General features: G+C 52.7%; 1 protein-coding gene across 9 annotated transcripts in view; it reads left to right on the plus strand.

Moving 5' to 3' along the window:
• Positions 1–20,543, plus strand: part of NPRL3 (NPR3 like, GATOR1 complex subunit) — a 40,402-nt gene that overhangs the window by 15,738 nt on the left and 4,121 nt on the right. For 6 of the 9 annotated variants that reach the window (XM_036303031.1, XM_036303034.1, XM_036303040.1 and 3 more), the window contains 6 exons: positions 4,174–4,327; positions 6,274–6,355; positions 14,059–14,196; positions 15,400–15,556; positions 18,539–18,660; positions 19,812–19,941. In XM_036303031.1, the coding sequence (XP_036158924.1) occupies positions 4,174–4,327; positions 6,274–6,355; positions 14,059–14,196; positions 15,400–15,556; positions 18,539–18,660; positions 19,812–19,941 (783 nt within the window). The remainder of the gene's footprint in view (positions 1–4,173; positions 4,328–6,273; positions 6,356–14,058; positions 14,197–15,399; positions 15,557–18,538; positions 18,661–19,811; positions 19,942–20,543) is intronic. The other 3 variants (XM_036303033.1, XM_036303035.1, XM_036303037.1) reach the window with 2 other exon arrangements.

The following is a 20,543-nucleotide window of genomic DNA, read 5'->3' on the forward strand; positions in this document are numbered from 1 at the left end:
TGAACAATGTTGTTAAGGATATTTGTATACAAATTTTTGTGTGGAGACATGTTTTCATTTCACTTGGGTGTATACCTAGGAGTGGAATTGCTGGGTCAAATGATAACTGTGTTTACCCATTTGAAGAACTGCCAGACTGTTCTCCACATTGCTGCACCATTTTACATTCCCAGGTGCAATGCACGAGGGTTCCAATTTCTGTACATCCTGACAACACTTGATATTTTCCATTTTTTAAATAATGAAGCCTAATTGTTCTCAGTGTTGTCTAAAGTTGTGTTTTTATTAATTACAGGAAAATTTTTTTCAGTAAAGCTGTCAAAATAGGGATCCAAATAAACATAAAAGGCATCCCTGGGTAAGGACTGGCTTATATTATTAATGGAATACCTAAGAAATTTATATCCAGTGACTGTTAAATAATGGCATTCCTCTGAAATATACCAATATCAGTTTTCACCAAAGAACCCAGAAGTTCTTTCTGGCTGGGCACGTGATCTGCACGACAGCTTTTGTGCAGAAATATGAGTGAGAAAGTGATTGGATTTCAGTGACAAGGAGCAGTGATGTTCTGAAAACCTTCGGAGTGGCAGAAATGAGACTGAGTAGAAAGGGAACCTATAAAATTAGGTGTTTTTTTTTTTTTTTATGGTGGCTTTTTTTTGGTATGGAGACTACATGTCTCACTCTGAACAGTTCAAAATCAAAATAATGCTAGAGAAAAGGTCGATGAGAATGAAGCTTAATTTTTAAATTTTTACCTGTTGATAAAGACAACTACAAGTGAGAACAAAATGATTTGTTAGTGGTGGGGGCATGAAGTTCCAAGAGATCTTCTTCCTACTTTATACACTTCTGTGGTATTTGCATCTTCACGATGTTCTTGTATTACTTATATAATTACATAACACAAAACCATCCACAAAGAGAACTCAAGTAAAAAACAAGCAAACAAAACCCATGACGAATGCTGTCCACCTGTCAGTCCTGATAGCCCCTGTGGGATGGGCAGTGAGGAGCAGCCACAACCCCACCCCAGATGTTGCCGGCAGGCTCTCATCCCTGGGCAGTATGTGATAGCAACATGTAAAGCAGTCAAGCAAGCATGCATATTATAAAGTCTTGTAAAGATTTTTATAATAATAATTAGCCTGGAAGTAATTCTGGTATCCAGTCGTTGAGGAGAGGTTGGAAAAGGTGGTGGTCATTATACACTGGCATGTTTGTGGCCATTGAAGATGAGAAATGGGGACGGCATCAGAACCTGGAGGAGTGTAGGTTACCACAGGTAGTATAGGACTTCAGATAGCATGGGCTGTCACGATGAAGAGTGGGAGGGATTTTAAATAATGTAAAGAGTTGATATTTTAGGGTAGACAAGTTTCAGTAGTCATGTAAAAATGTATACTTTTTTTATTTTGAAAAGTTTTAAACCCTGAGTTAGTGACAATAGTTTGATAACCCTATACCCCTGTCTCTGAGATTCCACAACTGTCACCTTTGCACCTTGGTTCCATCTACTGCCCCCCCTACATTGTCACTTATATATTTCAAGACAAGCCCTAGCCTCATGTCTGTTCACTCCTACATACTTCAGAAGGCATCGCTATAAAAATATGGGCATTTATTTTATACCAGAATACCCTTTTCACACCTGAGAAAATTTGCAATAAGTTGGTATAAACTAGTACGTGGTCCATTGAAGCTTTCCCCAATTGCCTCAGCATTTTTGCTGGTGGTCTTGTCTGAACCAGGATTAAGACCCAGCTGCACAAGCATGTGTTGTTGGGTCTCTAGATCTCTGTCAGTCTAGGACTCTCTCCCCCATTTGTCCCATCACATGTTCTATGTTTGGACTCATCTCATTGTGCAGACAAGTCAGACTTGCTCTCTGTCCCTATATTTCTTGCAAACTAAATGCTTGATTACATTGGGTGTGAGTTCTGGGGACAAGAAAGTCTCACAGGTGATGCCCTGAACCTCATGCTGCCTCACAGCACGTGTGGGGAAAGTGTGGCATTTCCAAGAGCTCCCACTCAGGGCTGGCATGTCCTAGGTGGAAGTTCTCTCAGTGTGGCCACACAGCCTCAGGCTCTGCAGGCACCTTGAACAGTGTCTGGCCTGTGCAGCCAAACAGGCCCCCTGGCACACTCCCTCAGTGCTGGTCCTTGGGCCTCGCCTGGGCAGGCACCACCTTGCGTGTCTGGGAATGTGGGACAAACGGGCCCTGAGCCCCTGACAGCACTGTCCTGCCGCAGCCAGTGGGTCTCTAGCAGAGTCATGTTCTCAGGTGGGACTGGCTTACTCTTCAAGGGAATGACCATGTGCTCAAGATCATTCTCCTTTGCTCTGGGAGTATTTCCACACAGATTCTTCTGGAAGGGTTTTGAGGCAATTGTATATACTCTAAGCCAGTGGTTCTCCACCTTCCTAATGCCGCGACCCTTTCATACAGTTCCTCATGTTGTGGTGACCCCAACCATAAAATTATTTTCATTGCTACTTCATAACTGTAATTTTGCTACTGGTATGAATCATAATGTAGATATCTGATATGCAGGATGTATTTTCATTGTTACAAATTGGACATAATTAAAGCATAGTGATTAATCACAAAAACAATATGTAATTATATATGTGTTTTCCGATGGTCTTAGGCAACCCCTGTGAAAAGGTTGTTCGACCTCCAAAGGGGTCTCGACCCACAGGTTGAGAACCGCTACTCTAAACCCTGCAGTTTCGTAATCTTGCAGGGGACACTGTTGAGGGGATGCCCTTGACATGAAGGGACAGGGATGCTGCCAGTGGTGGGCATAGCATGGGAACAACCTTTGGTTCTCTCCCCAGCGCAGATATGCTGCCAGGTGTGAGTTCTGTTTGTGAACATGAGATCTACTAGTTTAGAAAATCTCTCCCAGCTGCCAGGGATGAAGGTGTTTACTGTGGGCAGGGCGCTCTCTGGCAGATAAACGAGAGGGAGGCAGCACCAGGGGTTCTAATCAGCAGCACCATTCTCCCTCTTCCTTTTCTCACCTCCGCCCCATAGGATGACTCAGCTGCCCTGTGGGCCTCCTGAAGCACTGAGTCATGGCTGGCCAGTTATCTGCTCCAAGGAGCATCTTCACAGACCCCACAGCCACCTGCTCCACCCTTGGCCTGGCCCGACTGCAGCCCCTGATAGTTTCTAGAGTTGACACAGGGGATGGGAGTGGCTGGAGCCAGCTGGCTTCTCCTGTTAGCCAAGGTCATGTCTGCTAGAAAGAGCCACTTAACCTTGAGGATAGAAAATGTTCAGTGAACAGTTAGCCTGGTGCTTCTGTTTATTATATTTTGTGTCCCTATAAGAGGGGCTGTGTGACTAAATTCTACCATAGCCAGTTGGTCCACCAACAGTCAGCAGTACACTGGTGACTGCAAACACTGCCAGGGATTTTGCTGTGGGTAGTCTCTGTTTTGAGCACCTGACATTTCTGACTAATTAGTGATGGGGGTGCCACTGTTGTCCTTTCTTAGATGGGAGCCCTGTGACCCAGGGTCACACAGCAGGTGGTTGGACAGATCTGTACCTTCCATTATCCCACTGGCTGCCTCTGCCAGGCCCAGAGTGGATGCCTGATCTGTGCCCTACCTTCCTGGATGGCCCTGGTGCCCTGCAGTGTGAGAGCCTTCCTCTACTTCAGCGGTTCTCAACCTGTGGGTCGCGATCCCTTTGGCGGTCGAACGACCCTTTCACAGGGGTCGCCTAAGACTATCCTGCATATCAGATATTTACATTATGATTCATAACAATAGCAACATTACAGTTATGAAGTAGCAACGAAAATAATTTTATGGTTGGGTCACAACATGAGGAACTGTATTTAAAGGGCCAGAAGGTTGAGAACCACTGCTCTACTTGTTAGAAATGTCTGGTTCCCTACCCCCCACACTGGGTGACCCCACGGAGCCATCTCTGTGCTGCCATCCGGCAGCTATCCCCAAGATAGGATGCTGAGCGGACTGGCGTTTATGGACAGCTCCTAGAGGGGACACAGGAAATTGGTGATAGTGGCACCTGGAGAGGAGCCTGGGGGAAAGGGGTAGAGGATTCTTTCATGGTTTCAGTGTTTGCTTTGTATGTGTATTATCGGAGTACATGTGCTGCATTTGAGTCAAGCTTGGCTTCTCCCACAGGCCAACGCGGATCCCTCGGTGATCAACTGCCTGCACAACCTTTCCCGACGAATCGCCACCGTGCTGCAGCACGAGGAGCGCCGCTGCCAGTACCTCACTCGGGAGGCCAAGCTGATCCTCGCGCTGCAGGACGAGGTGTCTGCTGTGGCCGATGGTGAGTGCGGCAGGCGTCTCTCCTCCCCAACAGCACAGAGCAGGCAGTGTTTCCAGGCAGGACACGGCTCTGGTTTTGAAGACATGGAAGCCGCGGTGCTCAGAGTTCCATGCTCCTCAGCCCGGACTGAGCAGGCCCCAGTGCAGAGGGAGACTCTCCGGGGCACAGCTATAGACCCCTTTCCCGGCCTGATGTGCTAACACTGATTCCCTAGCCTGAAGCATTTTCCTTCCCACAAATGCTCATGATGGCTCTTCACGCAGGTCAGCCACTGCCCGCTGGCCCTGGTGCTGCTGGCCCTGCGTCTCGGCTGGAGGACCTGTGGAGGGGCCGGGGGAGTAGTGAGCTGGCAGGGTGGGTGCTTTTCAGTTCTTTGCTTTCAACTAAATTGAAGGAGGACCTAATGGAGTTATCAACTGGAAAGTTATTAAAAATAATTAAAAAAAAATATTTTTATTGATTTCAGAAAGGAAGGGAGAGGGAGAGAGAGAAAGAAACATCAATGTTCCTGTACACCCCACTCTGGGAATTGAGCCTGCAACCTGGGCATGTGCCTTGACTGGGCATTGAACCGTGACCTCCAGGTTCATAGAGCAACTCTCAACCACTGAGCCACACTGGTCGGGCTGTTAAAAATAGATACATTACCATGTGGTGTTTGACATACCGTCAACATTGGAAAGTGTGAAGAGACACCTACCTGTAACAGACCCACCTCCATCCTCTCAGCTCAGCACCTTTGTAACAAAAGCAAAAACCAAGAACACAGTTGAAGGTGAGCCCAGTCTGATTTTAGCAGCAAGTAAAAGCAGCGGTCACCATCCACGAACTATCCCACGCAGGTGCATTTTCAGTAAAAATTTACTTTTTATGTTTGACAATGAAGTTTGATTTCTTAAAACATTTTCTTTAGAGTCTGTGACTTTGTCACAGGAATTTTAAAAGTTCAATTTAGTACAAATAGTTTTGTTAGATATTTATGAGACAGGATTAATGAAAAAGACTTTCAGTCAGAAAAAGAAATTATATTAGCATAAATGTGGGGGAAAGAGTGGGATGAGGCCTGGAACTACATGGTCACTAAGGCTGAGGATGGCGCTGGTGGTCCGAGGTAGTCTTCAGGAGCGTCAGGGAAAAGCGTCAGGTGGGGCCAGTGCTGAAGTTTAAATACAGATATTTCATATAAAGACAATTGAACAAAAAAAAAAAAAGACAGTTGAACAAATCAGCCTGAGTATAATCTAAATTCAGCTGGATGCCAAAATTTTATGAGAAGCAGTTGTGAGCCCTGGCCAATGTGGCTCAGTTGTTTGGGCGTCACCCTGTGCACTGAGAGGTTGCCAGTTTGATTCCTAGTCAGGGCACGTGCCCGGTTACAGGCTCTATCCCTTGTAGGGGACGTACAGGAGGCAGCCAATCCATGTTGTGCTCTCACATTGATGTTTCTCCCTCTCTCTCCCTCTCCCTTCCTCTCTCTCTAAAAATCAATAAACTATTAAAAAAAGAAGAAAAGCCTGGCTGGCATGGCTCAGTGGTCGAGCACTGACCTATGCACCGGGTCGTGGTTTGATTCTCCGTCAGGGCACGTGCTCAGGTTGCGGGTTTGATCCCCAGTGTGGCGTGTACAGGAGGCAGCTGACCAATGATTCTCTCTCATCATTGATGTTTCTATCTCTCTCCCCCTCTCTGAAATCAATAAAAATATATTAAAAAAGGAAGAGGAAGAAGCAGTTGTGAATATCCTGATGATTGGTTTAAAGTTACTGAAAATTCTTTTTAAGTTGTTTTTAAAGGTATTTTAACTTGTTTTTAAAGGTATTTCCTATTCTAGCCTTTTGTGTCAAACATCAGTTGTTAGCACACCCAATGTGGGTGTGCCCCCTCCCCCCACTCCCCCTACAGCTGCTTTGGAGATTCTAAGTCCTTCTGTGTCTCAATTCTTGCAGCAAATGATGGTCCGCAGTCTCCGTTCCATCACATCCTGCCCAAGTGCAAGCTGGCCAGGGACCTCAAGGAAGCTTACGACAGGTAGGACAGGCGAGCAGCACACCATGCACTTCCTTCTCGTGGGCCTTACTGCCTGAGCGGTGTCTGATAATGGGACTCCCTTCTCTGGGTGCTCTCCCGTTGTGCCACTGAAATGGGGTGAGAGGGCAGGAAGTGCCAACCCCTTTGGTGTGTGCCCAACTGGAACAGTCACCTCCATACTTAACCAAAGGTGAGCCTGAAGTTACGCATGAGAACCTGAAAGTGCGTTTGAGTCCTCAAATACAAGGTGATTTTACTGAGCCAGGCACAGCGCCAAGTTCTGGGTCCACCTTCATTAGGTGCGTGTCGCTGTCACCTTTCACCCATGAGGAAACAGGCTCAGAGGATGGAGAGGGGTTGGCCCTGCCCTGGGGAACTGGGGGCCTGGGACACTCAGTGTATGAGTGCAGCAGGTGTCGGAGACACAGCGGAAAGCTCACAGTTGTTCGGATGATATTTGTGGCTCAGTACCTACTCTCTTAAACATGGATAAGCAAAGAACTTATTTTCTTTTTAAAGGGTGTCCTGTGGCTCTGGCGCTGGGTCTGCAGTGGGGGCTGGAGGTTTGGCCGGGGCAAGTGCCCAAGGGACAGCCCACCTGGCAGTTTTGCCTTCCCTGTCCTGCACCGGCCGGTTGGTTCACAGGGTACCACCCAGCACCAGGCAGCAGCATGTGGGTGCAGCCTTCTTCAGTGCCTCTTTCTGCCTTCTCTTCCTCCCTCATTCCCTTACATTTCCACATTCTCCTTGGCGAGTGCGGCAGCTCAGCGCCCCCACCTGGCCTTCCCAGGCTGCACTCCCTCCCACTGGACTCTTCTCCCACTGGAGAGGGTCCTGATGTAAGAACTGTGGCCGCAACACCATGTGTCATCGAAGCCCAGAGACAGCGGTTTGTCCAGGAGCCTTTCCCTTTTTCATGTTAATTTATTCTGATTTTACTAACGTTAAAGACATTTAGGAAATATAGAAAAGTATAAACAAAATGAAAGTCATCTATAATTTTATACACAGTGATAATCTTATGAACATTTTGGTAATTTTTTTAAACTTGATTTTTTGAAAGGTCACATATTCATCAAGACTGAAATTTAGAGCTTTGATTTTGTCTCCTGCTGCACTCCGACCAGCTTCTCATCCTGGCGGCAGGATGCATTTCAGCGACAGCCTTCCTCACAGATGGGTTTACCGTAAGGTGCCTACAGGCAAATGGTGATCCACTGTCTCCCTTTCCATACTGTAGCACACTGGGCATCCCGTGGGCCTGTTGCCTTCTCAGATAGCAGTATAACTTAGACTTCTGCCGGGGCTGAGGAATAAGAACTTTTGGTTTTTTTGCTGCGTAGTTAGCCAGCCCCCTCTCTTGGGCGTTTATTTGGCTTCACGTTTTGCTGCTGTAAGACATGCTGCCCAACCACATGCATGTGTTACTGTGCATCTGTACCCACACATCCATAACATAAATTCCTGAAAGTGGGGTTGCTAGGGCGCACAGGCAAAATGCATTTTCTCTGTGGAGTATGTGCCTCGATCTACACTCCCACCAGAATCATGTGAGATACCTGTCAACACAGCGTCTTGGTGAGCTTCTTGGTTTTAACCAATATAAGGGTAGAGCATAGTGTCTCAATGCAGCTTATGCATGTCTCACGTGTTTACCCCATTCCTGTTCTCTTTTCTGGTAGCTCTCTGCTCAGACCCCCTGCTTGTTGTTCTGTTGGGAGGTGTAGGTGCCTTTTAAAGGAGGGGGAGTTGCCCTTTGTGAGGGCAGCTTGTGCTCCCCTTGTCTTTGCTTTGGTGACCCCTGGGTGTGGCTTCTGGCTGTTGGAGAACATCAGGGCAGCCTGAACTGCCCTTGCTGAGTGAGGGTTTTGGTTTCTGATCCCTCCTACTTCGGAGAACTTGACCCAGAATGGGATTTTTGGTCTTGCAGTCCGACCCTGTCTTTGTATTCCACATGATCACATTGGAGTTTTCCCTGCGGTAAAAGAATTGTCGTCCTCTGGTCTTGGATTGACTGGTATCAAAATCCCTTTCTGGGCCCTGCCAGTGTGGCTCAGCTGGTTGAGTGTTGTCCCATGCAACCGATTGGTGTTTCTCTCTCATTGATGTTTCTCCCTTTCCCTCTCCCTTCCTCTCTCTCTCTCTCTAAATTAAAATTAAAATTTTAAAAAACAGTTTAAAAAGTCCCTTCCTTGGAAACTGCTGTTGCCTTACTCTGCGTGGGAATTTGCATGCCTCAACTCGGATTATGCTTGATATTAGCCAAAAGGCCAAGAAGTGATCTCAACTAGGGTTAGACTACAGCAAAATTCAGGCTAACCTGGAATCAAAATGAAAAGCAAACAGGAGAAGACTTTATATTCGTGAAGAAAGAAGGGACTGTGATTTCTTCTGTTTGAACTACACAGGAAAGCTGGAGGGATGAGATCCTGGATTGTGTCAGAGCCTGAGGCAGCCAGTGCCCCCTAGTGGGCATCAGTTTGAAAGAGGACAGGAATTGGTTTTTGGCAAAAACAGCTCCCAGAATCCACTGTCCAGCACTTAGCTTCCCTTCTTTAACCCAGGCATCTGTTGTTAGAGCCCAGGATCGAATTTCCTCCAGGCAAACCCCGCAGCCCACCCTGGTCCTAGACTCCACTCTGACCTGTCCTGGTTCCGGCCCCGCCCCCAGGAGAGCCAGGGGCAGTTGTGTCCACCCTTGTACCTGTCCCAACCTGGCAACAGCAATGGCCCCCAGGAGCCTCCCTGGTCTGTGGCCTTCCAGGTCCATGTTGGCCCTGAGGGTCTGGCCTGGCCTGCCCTCACTCCTGCAGAATGGACTGCACCTTAGGAGCTAAGAAAGGGAGGCTGAGTTTCTGTTACTGATCAGGCAGCATAACAACACAGATAGCGACTTCCTGACAGATCCCTGGGGAAGGGTTTCTCAGAGCAGAAATGAGAGACAGGAAGCTGTGAGACATAGCAGTGTTGGAGATTGGGATGGGACTTTTCAAAGGAATTGCTCTGAGTTTGGTGTTTTAATTAAAATCCAAAAACCCAGCCATAGCAGCTCAGTGGTTGAGCATCAACCTATGAACCAGGAGGTCACGGTTCGATTCCTGGTCAGGCCACATGGTTGCAGGCTCGATCCCCAGTAGAGGTGTGCAGAAGGCAGCCCATCAGTGATTCTCTCTCATCATTGATGTTTCTATTTCTCTCTCCCTCTCTGAAATCAATAAAAATATATTTTAAAATAATAATAAAATCCAGGTTTATGGTGTGGCTGAGCGGCCTGGTGGCCCCTTGCCCAAGGACCTAAGTGTCTGTGAATGTAGGCGGGCAGAGACCCCGACTGTCCTAGCGCCTGCGTCTTCCTGTGGAACTTGGTGACCTCAGTGATAGCATCCCATTCATTTGTGTAACCGTCAGGTTGTGTCTCCCACGAGGTCAGGGACATCCCTTCACTTTTCCTGACGCAGCCCTGTGCTTGGCGTGTGGAGAAGCATAGCTCACCCACTAGTAGTTGAAAGGACCAGTAATAGGAGTCACGTCTCTGTGGATTCCATGGACTTGAAGTGTTTGCCTGACTGGTTCTCCATCGTTAACTGGGGTGGCATTCAGGGCCTGTGGTGGGGCCTGTGAGGCTGGGGACTCTGCCCGCTCCTCACTGCCTCACACTGCTGCCTGTCCAGAGCAGATATGGGCCCACAGACACCTCCACGAGCATCCTGGGAGTTTTAGTTCCTATTTCCATGAAATGGACCTGCATAGGAACTTCTGTTTGCAATTTCAAGGTGGGCCTTTCGGAGCCCACCCCGACCTCTTGGATCAGGTGCAGGGTCCCACTGCATGCACGGGGAAGCCCGGCTGCGTGAGACAAAGGGACCAGAAGGTCAGGGCTAGCTTTGAAGGTCTCTGGCCTGGGGCAGGAAGAAGGGTGACCAAAGGATGAGCCAGTTGTTAGCCAGAGGTTAGGAACTGAAAGTCTTTCTCATGCTGAGATCTGAGGGTAATGGACTAAGCTTGTACACATTTCTGTCTGGGGGGTGAAAGATAAGCATATTTTGGGCTGGAGTGTGGCCTCATGCACAGTCATCGCTTCAGGGCTGGGCTCTGGCAGGAGCATGCATGTATCTTTCGTCGCAGACAGGGCTTGGCTCTCCCTCTGGCCCAGAGCTGTGTGAAGCTGGATAAGCCTCACATGGGGCAGCGTTTTCCTACAGTAATTCCAGATCAAACTGCTAGCTGCCCTACAAAGAGAAGTGCAAGCTTAGTAGGGACTTTTAGGGCCAAAGCCCCACTCTGCTGGTCATGTCTTAAAACTGTATTTTACAAACAAAACAAAACTGTGCTTTACAAACAGGCACAAACCTTTTTCTTCCTCCTCTTGACAGATGTCAGTGCACTTCCGGCTCCCCTCTGGGTGTGGGAGTTTACAGGCTCCTCTGGGAGCTTGAGGGCCATTCTCTCTCTTCCTGACTAGTTCCAGGGTTTCCCAGGAACGCTAGGGTCTGAGCTGGCCCTCTGAGATGCTGCTGGGGTGGCGTTCAGGGTCCCCACGCTGTTTGTAGAGGGGCACCACCATCGTGCAAAGTGCTCCGGGGGAGGAGGTTGCTGGCAGGTGAGCAGATGCTTGGAAAAGTGTAGAAACATCCTCATGGAAGCCAGGAAATCAATGTGAGTGTGCCCCCCCCCCCCCCCCCCGAAAAAAGGACCTCATGCCACTGTACACCAGACGGTATGGCCTGGGATGGCTGACATGTGGAGTTGCTCTATGGGCCTAATTCATCCCCCTCACACCCAAACCAGGCACTTGCTGTTGTCTCTCCCTGAGGTTTGTTCCAAGCCCTAAACACCGGTCCCCTGCATACCCCTGCACCCTCCTCTGCTGTTCCCTTTCCCACAGCTCTCTCCAGCTTCCTATGTGCCATACAGTTTGCTTCCCCGACGCCACTGAGGCAGAGCCCCCCCAAATGTAAGGCTGTGAGGTTTACCCCAGGAGCCTGAACCAGTGCTTGGAGCCTCAGCACATGTCAGGTCGTTGGCAGTTTGCACGTGGCATCACTGGGCACCTGGGTGGATCAAAACCAGCTACTTTCAAAATGATAGGAATCTGTCTAAATCTGATTCTGGGGTGTTTGAACAGCTGCTCTGAGCCATGTGCTGAAGAGGACAACTCAAAACTAGAAAGACCTTTATTTTCAATCAGCCAGCCTGAAGCAGGAGGAGCCTGGTCATTTCACTGTCCCTACAGCCCCTGGTTTTCCTCGCTGCTGTTTCGTATGTGATGCTGAGAGCATAAATATTGCTCACTGAGTCAAGTGGAGCAACTAACCTGGGCCCCCTGGGCAGCTCTCTCCTGGTGTGACCTTTGATTCCTTAAGAGGCTGGGCTGTGTCAGGGTTTGATGTCCAGCCAGCAAGACCTTCGGCCAAGGAAGGGCACGGCGATGGGAGCCTTCGTCTGCTGAGATGTACTGCGTAGCACTCAGCTCTAGAAGAAGCCAAGAGTGGGATCTTCCGCTGGGGCCTTGGGGAAAGACCCTGCGTCTCTTCCCCAGATCGTCACACATCAGATCTGTTCATAGGTTTCACGCTGTGGGGCTGGGGCACCAGCAGCGACCAAACCTTGGTCTTCCAGACTCAGCCACAGCCTGCAGCCCCCGCCTCTGCAGCCAGGGGTGCTGCTTGGGGCACTGAGATCCTGGGAGAGGGCATGGTGTTCCCCGTGCCCGAGGCAGGGCCGGCAGAGTGTCTGGGAGCTCTGGGGCAGTTTGCAGGAGCAAATGGCTGGTGCTGGCAGAAATCCTAGGGGTAGTTGAGGGTGATAAATGTGCTCTGTATCCTTCCCACTGTGTTCTCTCCCCATTCCCTGCTTGAGAGAATACAGGCTTATTTTTGCATTTGAAACTGCTGACCACAGATTCAGCCAGCCCTCGGCAGACCTGTGGGGGAAGCTTGGGGTTGTCGGTCTGCTGCTTGAGGCTTCAGGGAAGAGACTGTAAGAACAGCCGGTGGGTGTGGGGGGTGAGGGCCATGGAGCTGCTTCCCAGCATTGTGTACCTGAATGCCCCCAAGAGAGGTGTGGGACCTGGGTGAAGTGGCAGCTCCCACCAAACCTCCCCCAGCCACTGGCCTGCCCCACACTTGGCTGGAGGCGGGCATCTTGGTCTGTCCATCCAGCTGGGAATAGCCTTTCAGGGTCGGAATGTGATGGAAGGAGCACCGCCTAGCCCAGCTGGGTCCGGGCAGGCCAGACCTTCACAGTGGGCACGGGCCCCTCTCATCACTTGCTGGGGGACAGCGAGGACCAGCTGTGGGGACTTGGCTCAAGCAGTTGCTTCTCTTTTGTGTCAGACACCAAGTGCTTTCAGTGGAGGGGCTGAGCAGCCGGGCTGAGGGTGGAGGTCAGGCTGGCTTCCCTGCCGGGGAGTTTCAGAAGCTCCTGCTGGAAACAGCCCCTTGGTATGTGGTTCCCCAGCCGCCAGGAGCCCGTTCTCTGGGCAAGGGCTGCCTGAGAGAGTCCACCAGAGCAGGAAGCGCATCCCTCAGGCCCCTCTCCTTCCTTCATTTATGAGGTGCTTCTCAGTGCCCCCAAGTATCCCACACGGAGTCAGCCATGCTGTGAGCAGTGAACAAAACGCAAGGCCCCACCTCAGGACTGCATTCTGGTGGAGGAAACAGCTTAACCAGCAGACAAGTAGGCGTGTCCTGTGGTCAGGTGCTCAAGGCAGGTCAACAGTGAGCAGTCAGATTGCCTGGGGGGCTGCGGCTCACCGAGAAAGTGGCACTTGAGTTGAAAGCTGAAGGAGGGAAGGAGCTCCTGGCACCTGGAGGGAGACTTACAGTCGAGGACAAGTACAAGGGCCCTAAAACAGCAGGGAGGCTGGTGTAGCTGGGCCTGCCTGGGGTGGGAGACAAGGTCAGAGAACGTGGGCACGTCACTCAAGGCTCCTGGCATTTGGGGGTCTTGGCTGGAACTGCCGAGGTGGACGCCATGGGGCCTGTGGGGGAGGGTGGACACGGGGCCAGTGCTGAGAAGGACTGTGCTTTGTAGGTCCCTGCAGGTGGTGAGACACGTTTGCTAACGGTCTGAGGCAGGCAGTGAGAGAAGAGAGGAGGCAGGGACAGAGTTGCTGTGTTTGGTCTGAGCGAGGACTGGCCTGAAAGAACCAAATTGCCATCAGTGAGGCTGGTTTCGACAGCTGCTGTGGCGCACCTGGGGCGCTGCTGGCATCTGCAGGGAGGTGGGCACTATGTGCTCCTCCCCCCAGGATGCCCTGTGGGACCTGGCACCCCCGCCCTTCCTGTGCTGCCCACGGCTCCTTCTGGGGGACAGGCCTTGCCCTGCCTGCCTGCCACCTGTGAGGGGGCGGGGCTCTCATCAGGTGTGCAGGAAGAGGCATGAGAAAACACCCCTGCATCCGTTGCATTGAGCCTCTGAGAGAGAACAGGCTTCCCTGTGCCCTTGCACTCTGATTGGACTATAGAGTCCAGGGCTAGCCAGAAATACAACATTTTCCTCTCTTCAACATGCTGAGTCTGGAGAGATGCTCTCCTGCCCTGGGGTCTCCACGTGGAGTTTCCTCCGACCACCAGGAGCAGTGCACTGGGAAGAAGTGCCCTCGGGCGGGGTGTTGTGTGTGTGTGTGTGTGTGTGTCTGGGTAGCAGTTGCTGTGTGCATGGGCGATGGCACCGGCAGAAATGGAGCCTGCTGTCTGCAGCTTGTGTACGTCCGGCGTGGTGCGGCTGCACATCAACAGCTGGCTGGAGGTGAGCTTCTGCCTGCCCCACAAGATCCACTACGCTGCTGCGAGCCTCATCCCCCCTGAAGCCATCGAGCGGAGCCTGAAGGCCATTCGGTGAGTGCCAGCCCAGGCACACTCCCTGCGGGCCCCTTCTCTGCTGCCTGAGGTTTCACCAGTTACTTTGTTCCAAAAGCTCTTTTCTTCCTGCCTCAGAAATTGGCAGGTCAGGCGCTCCTGTTTATAGAAGTGAAAACACATGTTTTTGTGTCTGGTTTTGTATAGAAAGGACCAGCTCCAGGTTTTCCCTGGGCGTCTGGGCACTGCCTGGGTGGGTGGGGCTCTGTGCTGAGGTCCTCACCTGCGTCCTGGGTACTGAGCATCCTGGGGAACAGACGTACCATTGGGGGGATATTGTTGTCATGGTGCTGCTCACCGGTTCCTCTTACATTTGAATTTGAACTTGTGGGATCTCCTGTTTCTTAATTTAATAGATTTCCTGCAAGGAAAGAGCTGAGCCCAATCTCCTTCTGCCCCAGCCCCCAACCAAGTCCTCAGTTTCCTTAAATATTCTTTAACTAAAAAAAGAAATCTGGGCACATTGCAGAAAATGTGAAGGTGAAAGAAAGCAAAACACTGCCCCATTCTCTCCCCTCCCCCAGTCTGTGCTCCAAGTTAGTATCTTTCCTCCTGGTTTCCTTGCTAAGCATATTTTTATGTAGTTCTATTCATAGTCGCAGCAGCGATTTTACTTTTCCCATATTTGGGACTCTTTTCTTTAGGAAAGATTCATTTATTTTTTCAGTTACAAATGTTTGCAGGGCAATCCCAGAAGTGGGAGATGGAGTCTGGTTGTCAGACCTTCCTCAGCTTTTTAAAAAAATACGTTTTTATTGATTTTATAGAGAGAGGAAGGGAGAGGGAGGGAGAGAGAGAAACATTGATGACAGAAACATATATCTACCGCCTCCTGCATGCCCCCTACTGGGGACTGAGCCCACAACTGGGGCCTGTGCCCTGATTGGGAATCAAACCTGATTGGTGCATGGGGCGACACTCAATCAACGGAGCCACACTTGCTGGGCAGACCTTCAGTTTTGTTGTAATTTTTTCTTTCTTTCTGTGAGTGAGTGACAGTAATCCTTGCAGATGTTTAAAGCCCCATGGACTTACCACTGCCCTTGTCTCTAATTCCTCCTGTGGTCTCTCCTTTCTGAGGTTCAGTGCCTGGGGGCCCCAGCTGCACCTTTGTGTTCCAGGTGCACGCCTGGGGCAGGGGACCTGTGTCTCATATGTCCTGCTGACCTGACTGCTCCACAGCCCGTACCATGCCCTGCTGCTGCTCAGTGACGAGAAGTCCCTGCTGGGTGAGCTCCCACTCGACTGCTCCCCGGCCCTGGTTCGTGTGATCAAGACCACGTCTGCCGTGAAGAACCTGCAGCAGCTGGCCCAGGATGCAGACCTGGCCTTGCTGCAGGTATTGCCTTAGGGCCCTGGGGGAGACTGCCTGGGTAGGGAAGGATAGGTGGGAGAAGGGTCTGGGTACAGCAGAGCAGAGGGCCCTTGTTTGAAGGTGGGAGGTGCTGGGGTGTCAGGAAAGCAGGCTGCCTCCATCCAGATAAGAGCCAGTGACAGTGGCTCCGGGGTTGGCTGGAGGCTCTGAAATCTGAGTCAGGTCTGGATTCAGGGCTGACTTCCTCTTCCTTTGAGGGTGGTGAGGCTGCAGCAGAGAGAAGTGAGGCCCTGCGGTGCTGGGAAGGTGCCAGGACAGGTTGGCTTGTAGGGCTGGAGGTACACAGCATGTGGCCACAGGAGAAAGCAGTACTGCAACCTCAAAGTAGGGGAAGTGAGAGCAGGACACAGCATGGGCCTGCCCACATGCAGAGCCAGGACCTAACCTCATGGCTTGACCACTCCCCTGCACTGCTGAACCCTGTGCTTGTGGGATGCCCTTTCTGATTGGATGGAGGCCCCCTCAGCCCTGGCGGTGGATCTGGGATCGGGGGCTTCCAAGGAAAAGCACAGGAAGAAATTGCAGGCCAAGGGCAGGGGCTCCTCTGGTTCCGGTGACTGTGAGCACCGTGTGGCCACCAGAGGGCAGCAGGGCCTGTCCCAGGGACATGTAGTTCCTGCGATGGCCACTGGGTGGCAGTTCTCTCAGGCTGAGGAGCACAGGCAAGAGGCTGGCCCACCTGGGCCCCTGAGGGGAGCTTGTCCAACAAGGACTCGCATTCCGTCGTCCAGAACAAGCCTTCCATCATCTGTACCCCATGGCCTCTGTTGGCCCCTGTGAGAATGTTTGTTGGGTTCTGCCTGGTGTTCATAGGGGCTCTATTGAGGACCACGTCCTGCGTGCCTTCACAGCAGACACGAAACAGAACCTTAAATGCGCTCACTGTTCTGTATGTGCTGCAGAGCTTGTGTTCTGACCAGTGCTGGCCAGTGGCAGATATCTGTGAGTCTTTGCAGCTGCCATTTCAAGCTTCGAAAGAAGCTGGCCTTCTGTCCACTGAGGCTGCCCAACAGGAAGTCTGTCTGTACGCCGTGCCTCACGCTTGCTCTCAGTCTCTCTGGACAAAGACAAAGCTTTGATGATGTCTCCTTTGCTCCCCTGCCCCGGCCTTGCGTGGGGAGGAACTGGTTTCCTGGCTGGTGTGGTTGTCCAGAAGCTCCCGAGGCCCAGCCCTGGAGGTGGACCTCACCAAGCTCCAGGAGTCCAGCTGCCACAGCAGGTGGCCCAGTGGAGAGCCCGTGTCCGAGTCGGGTGTGAATGTCACTCATCTACAAGTAAATGGGGTTGTTTCCCTCATGATGGAATTAATATGTCCTTTCTTACAAAAGTTCAAATAGGACACAGTTTACAGACCCAAAAAAGAGAAAGTCCGCACAATCCCATATCCCAAACATAACTGCTGTGGATTCCTCTGGGTTTTTCTCATAGGTTAACGCAGTGGTCGGCAAACTGTGGCTCGGCAAACCGTGGCTCGTGAGCCACATGCGGCTCTTTGGCCCCTTCAGTGTGGCTCTTCCACAAAGTACCACGTGCGGGCACGCACATACAGTGCAATTGAAACTTCATGGCCCATGCGCAGAAGTTGGTATTTTGTGGAAGAGCCACAGTCAAGGGGCCAAAGAGCCACATGTGGCTCACGAGCCGCGGTTTGCCGTCCACAGGGTTAATGCATTATCTTTGAATAACAACATTTGGATCACACTGTACATTACTTGTGATTGCCTAAACAATGCCCATAGACCTCCACCTCCTAACCCCCAGGACCTGTGTGGGACTTCGCAGGTGTGATTAAGGATCTGGAGGGGGGGCAGTGGTCCTGTATTATCTGGGTGGGCCTGGTGTCATCACAAGGGCCCTTGTAAGAGGAAGGCAGAGGGAAATTTGACTCTAGAAGAGGAGGTGGGGATTGACCATGATGAGGCCACATGCCAAGGAACGCAACGCTGCAGCCAGCAGAGGCGAAGAGCAGATTCTTCCCGAGAGTCGGAGGGGGCTACCCTGCCAGCACCTGACTCCAGGCATGTGCTAGTGGTGGTAGACTCCGGACTCCGGAGTGGTGCTCTGACTGTGGGGAGGCGCGGGCGGGGGAGACCACTGGGTGGGGTGGTAGCCGAGATGGAAGAGAGTGGGCGTGTCCTTGCTTTAGAGTAAGTGTCAGTGGGGCTTGGGATGAGAGAAGAGGGTCAGTGATAGAACGGAAATGTCTGTTGTGTTCAAGTGGGTGGTGCCATTGGAGGTCCCATGTGCCGAAATGAGCTGGGTAGAGGTGTCCTTGGCATCGCAGGCATTGCATGCAGGCAGGGGTGACTCGCCCGTGGAGGCGCTCAGTGATGGTAGAGGCAGCAGCCTGCCTGGGACAGTGCTCACCGAGGCTGACGTAGCATCAGATGTGCCCAGTGTCTGTCTTTCCACCAAGTGAGGCAGTGCCATGTTCTCAGACCGGGCCTCCCTGTGAGGCTGGAGGGATTTCTGGCATCGCGGTCTGTCTGTGGCCCATCCTGATGTCCAAGAGTCCAGGAGAGCAGGCAGTGGGATGTCCTCCAGGATGCTGAGCCACACGGGGATGAGTGCACGGGGTAGAGGGCATGTCTGGTGACCCCACATCCATTGTCACATGGAAACCCATCCCCTTGGAGTCCTGGCGGGGGTAGGGGACCTGCCTCTGCCAGGATGTCCAGCCAAGCCCCTTGCTCAGCCGAGCTTATCCCCTGATCCTGGGTGTCCCCAATGTGCCTGTGCGTGTAGGACCTTCCCTCAGGGCCAGCCAGGACAGTGCGGGGCCCTAAAAGGAAATGACAGTCCCAGACCGCACAGGGACCAGTGTCAAAAGGCTGTTGCTCTGAACATAGAAAACGCTGTGTGTGCTGCTGTGCCCAGCCCCCTGCGGGAGCTTGGGGAGTCAGAGAGAAGCCCAGTGGGCCAGCCTCCCAGGCACTGTGCTGCCAGCCCCTCTGCCCGCAGGTTTTCCAGCTTGCAGCCCACCTGGTGTACTGGGGCAAGGCCATCATCATCTACCCGCTGTGTGAGAACAACGTCTACATGCTCTCTCCCAATGCCAGCGTGTGTCTGTGAGTACCTCTGGCTGCCAGGGCCCAGGGTTTGAATGGGAAGAGAGTGTGGCTGGCAGGGCCTTCCAGGGGGTCTCTCCAGGTCAGTCAGGACTTCCCTTGGGCCAGATGCCTGGCCTCTGCCATGCCCAGGTTCTGATTCTGGCCTGGCCCAGCACCACATGGGCCTGGGCGCCTCTGGCACCTGCAGCCTTCAGGAAGGGCCTGTGCCTGCCATGTCTACAGCCAGTGAGCTCCGTATGGGGTGCCTGAGGGGTGGTCAGGAGCCTTGGCCTTCATTCCAGAGCTTAGAGGGGCTGTGGGGTGGCCTGTGCCCATGGCTTCTGCCACCCCTTGAAAGAAAGCAGCTGGGCTCTGTCCTCATTGTACCCACCCTGACCTCCCCACTGTGCCATTGCGCCCACCCTGACCTCCCCACTGTGCCATTGCGCCCACCCTGACCTCCCCACTGTGCCATTGCGCCCACCCTCCCCTCCCCACTGTGCCATTGCGCCCACCCTCCCCTCCCCACTGTGCCATTGCGCCCACCCTCCCCTCCCCACTGTGCCATTGCGCCCACCCTCCCCTCCCCACTGTGCCATTGCGCCCACCCTCACCTCCCCACTGTGCCATTGCGCCCACCCTCACCTCCCCACTGTGCCATTGCGCCCACCCTCACCTCCCCACTGTGCCATTGCGCCCACCCTCCCCTCCCCACTGTGCCATTGCGCCCACCCTCCCCTCCCCACTGTGCCATTGCGCCCACCCTCCCCTCCCCACTGTGCCATTGCGCCCACCCTCCCCTCCCCACTGTGCCATTGCGCCCACCCTCCCCTCCCCACTGTGCCATTGCGCCCACCCTCCCCTCCCCACTGTGCCATTGCGCCCACCCTCACCTCCCCACTGTGCCATTGCGCCCACCCTCACCTCCCCACTGTGCCATTGCGCCCATCCTCACCTCCCCACTGTGCCATTGCGCCCACCCTCACCTCCCCACTGTGCCATTGCGCCCACCCTCACCTCCCCACTGTGCCATTGTGCCCATCCTCACCTCCCCACTGTGCCATTGCGCCCATCCTCACCTCCCCACAGACTCATGGCAAGGGCCCAAGTGCTGTGAATTATGATGGGAGGTCGCTGAGCTCAGGACACACTTGTCTCACTGTCTCCAGGTACTCGCCACTGGCTGAGCAGTTCTCCCACCAGTTCCCGTCTCATGACCTGCCGTCTGTCCTTGCTAAGTTCTCCTTGCCCGTCTCCTTGTCAGAATTTAGGAACCCCCTGGCCCCCCCTGTGCAGGAGGTGAGTCACAGGACTGGGAGCCCAGGAACCACCCACCAGCATTGGTTCCTGGTTTCAGGGCCCGCAGTGTGCTGCCCCCTTAGCTGTGGTTCAGGGGATGGGAGGGGCCTTGTGTAGGTGGTGCGTGCCCTACCCGGGTAACAAAAGGCTGGCTCCCCAGCCAGGCACCTGTAGATGCTTCACCAGTGACCCAGCACTTAGGCAGTCACAACTCCCGCCCCCTTCCATGCCCCCACGGAGCCCACCCTGCCGCAGTGGGTTGTTGTTAGTGTTAAAACCCCAGTAAGAGGCCCAGCCAGGAGAGAGCTAATCCTTCCTGGGGGGACAGAGCCCCTGGTGCCCCTTTCTGGGCCTGGGTCCCACAGATGGAAGCTGCTGAGCCTGGGCCCGCCCTCCTTTTCCCTTCCGTCATGGTCCAGGTGGGTCTAGGCTCACTGGTACCCAGAGTGGCATCCAAGACGACCTGGAGAGGATAGGCCTAGGATAGAACCACCTGGTGATCTGGGTCCAGGTGAGTGGTGGGTGGGGGCCCTAGGAGGTGAGGCATGTGGAGTGAACGGGGGAGCTCCATCTATGTCTGGCCGGTTGAGTGTGGCCTGAAT

This window comes from Myotis myotis, unplaced genomic scaffold, assembly GCF_014108235.1.
Source record: "Myotis myotis isolate mMyoMyo1 unplaced genomic scaffold, mMyoMyo1.p scaffold_m19_p_35, whole genome shotgun sequence".
NCBI classification, from domain to species: Eukaryota; Metazoa; Chordata; class Mammalia; order Chiroptera; family Vespertilionidae; genus Myotis; species Myotis myotis.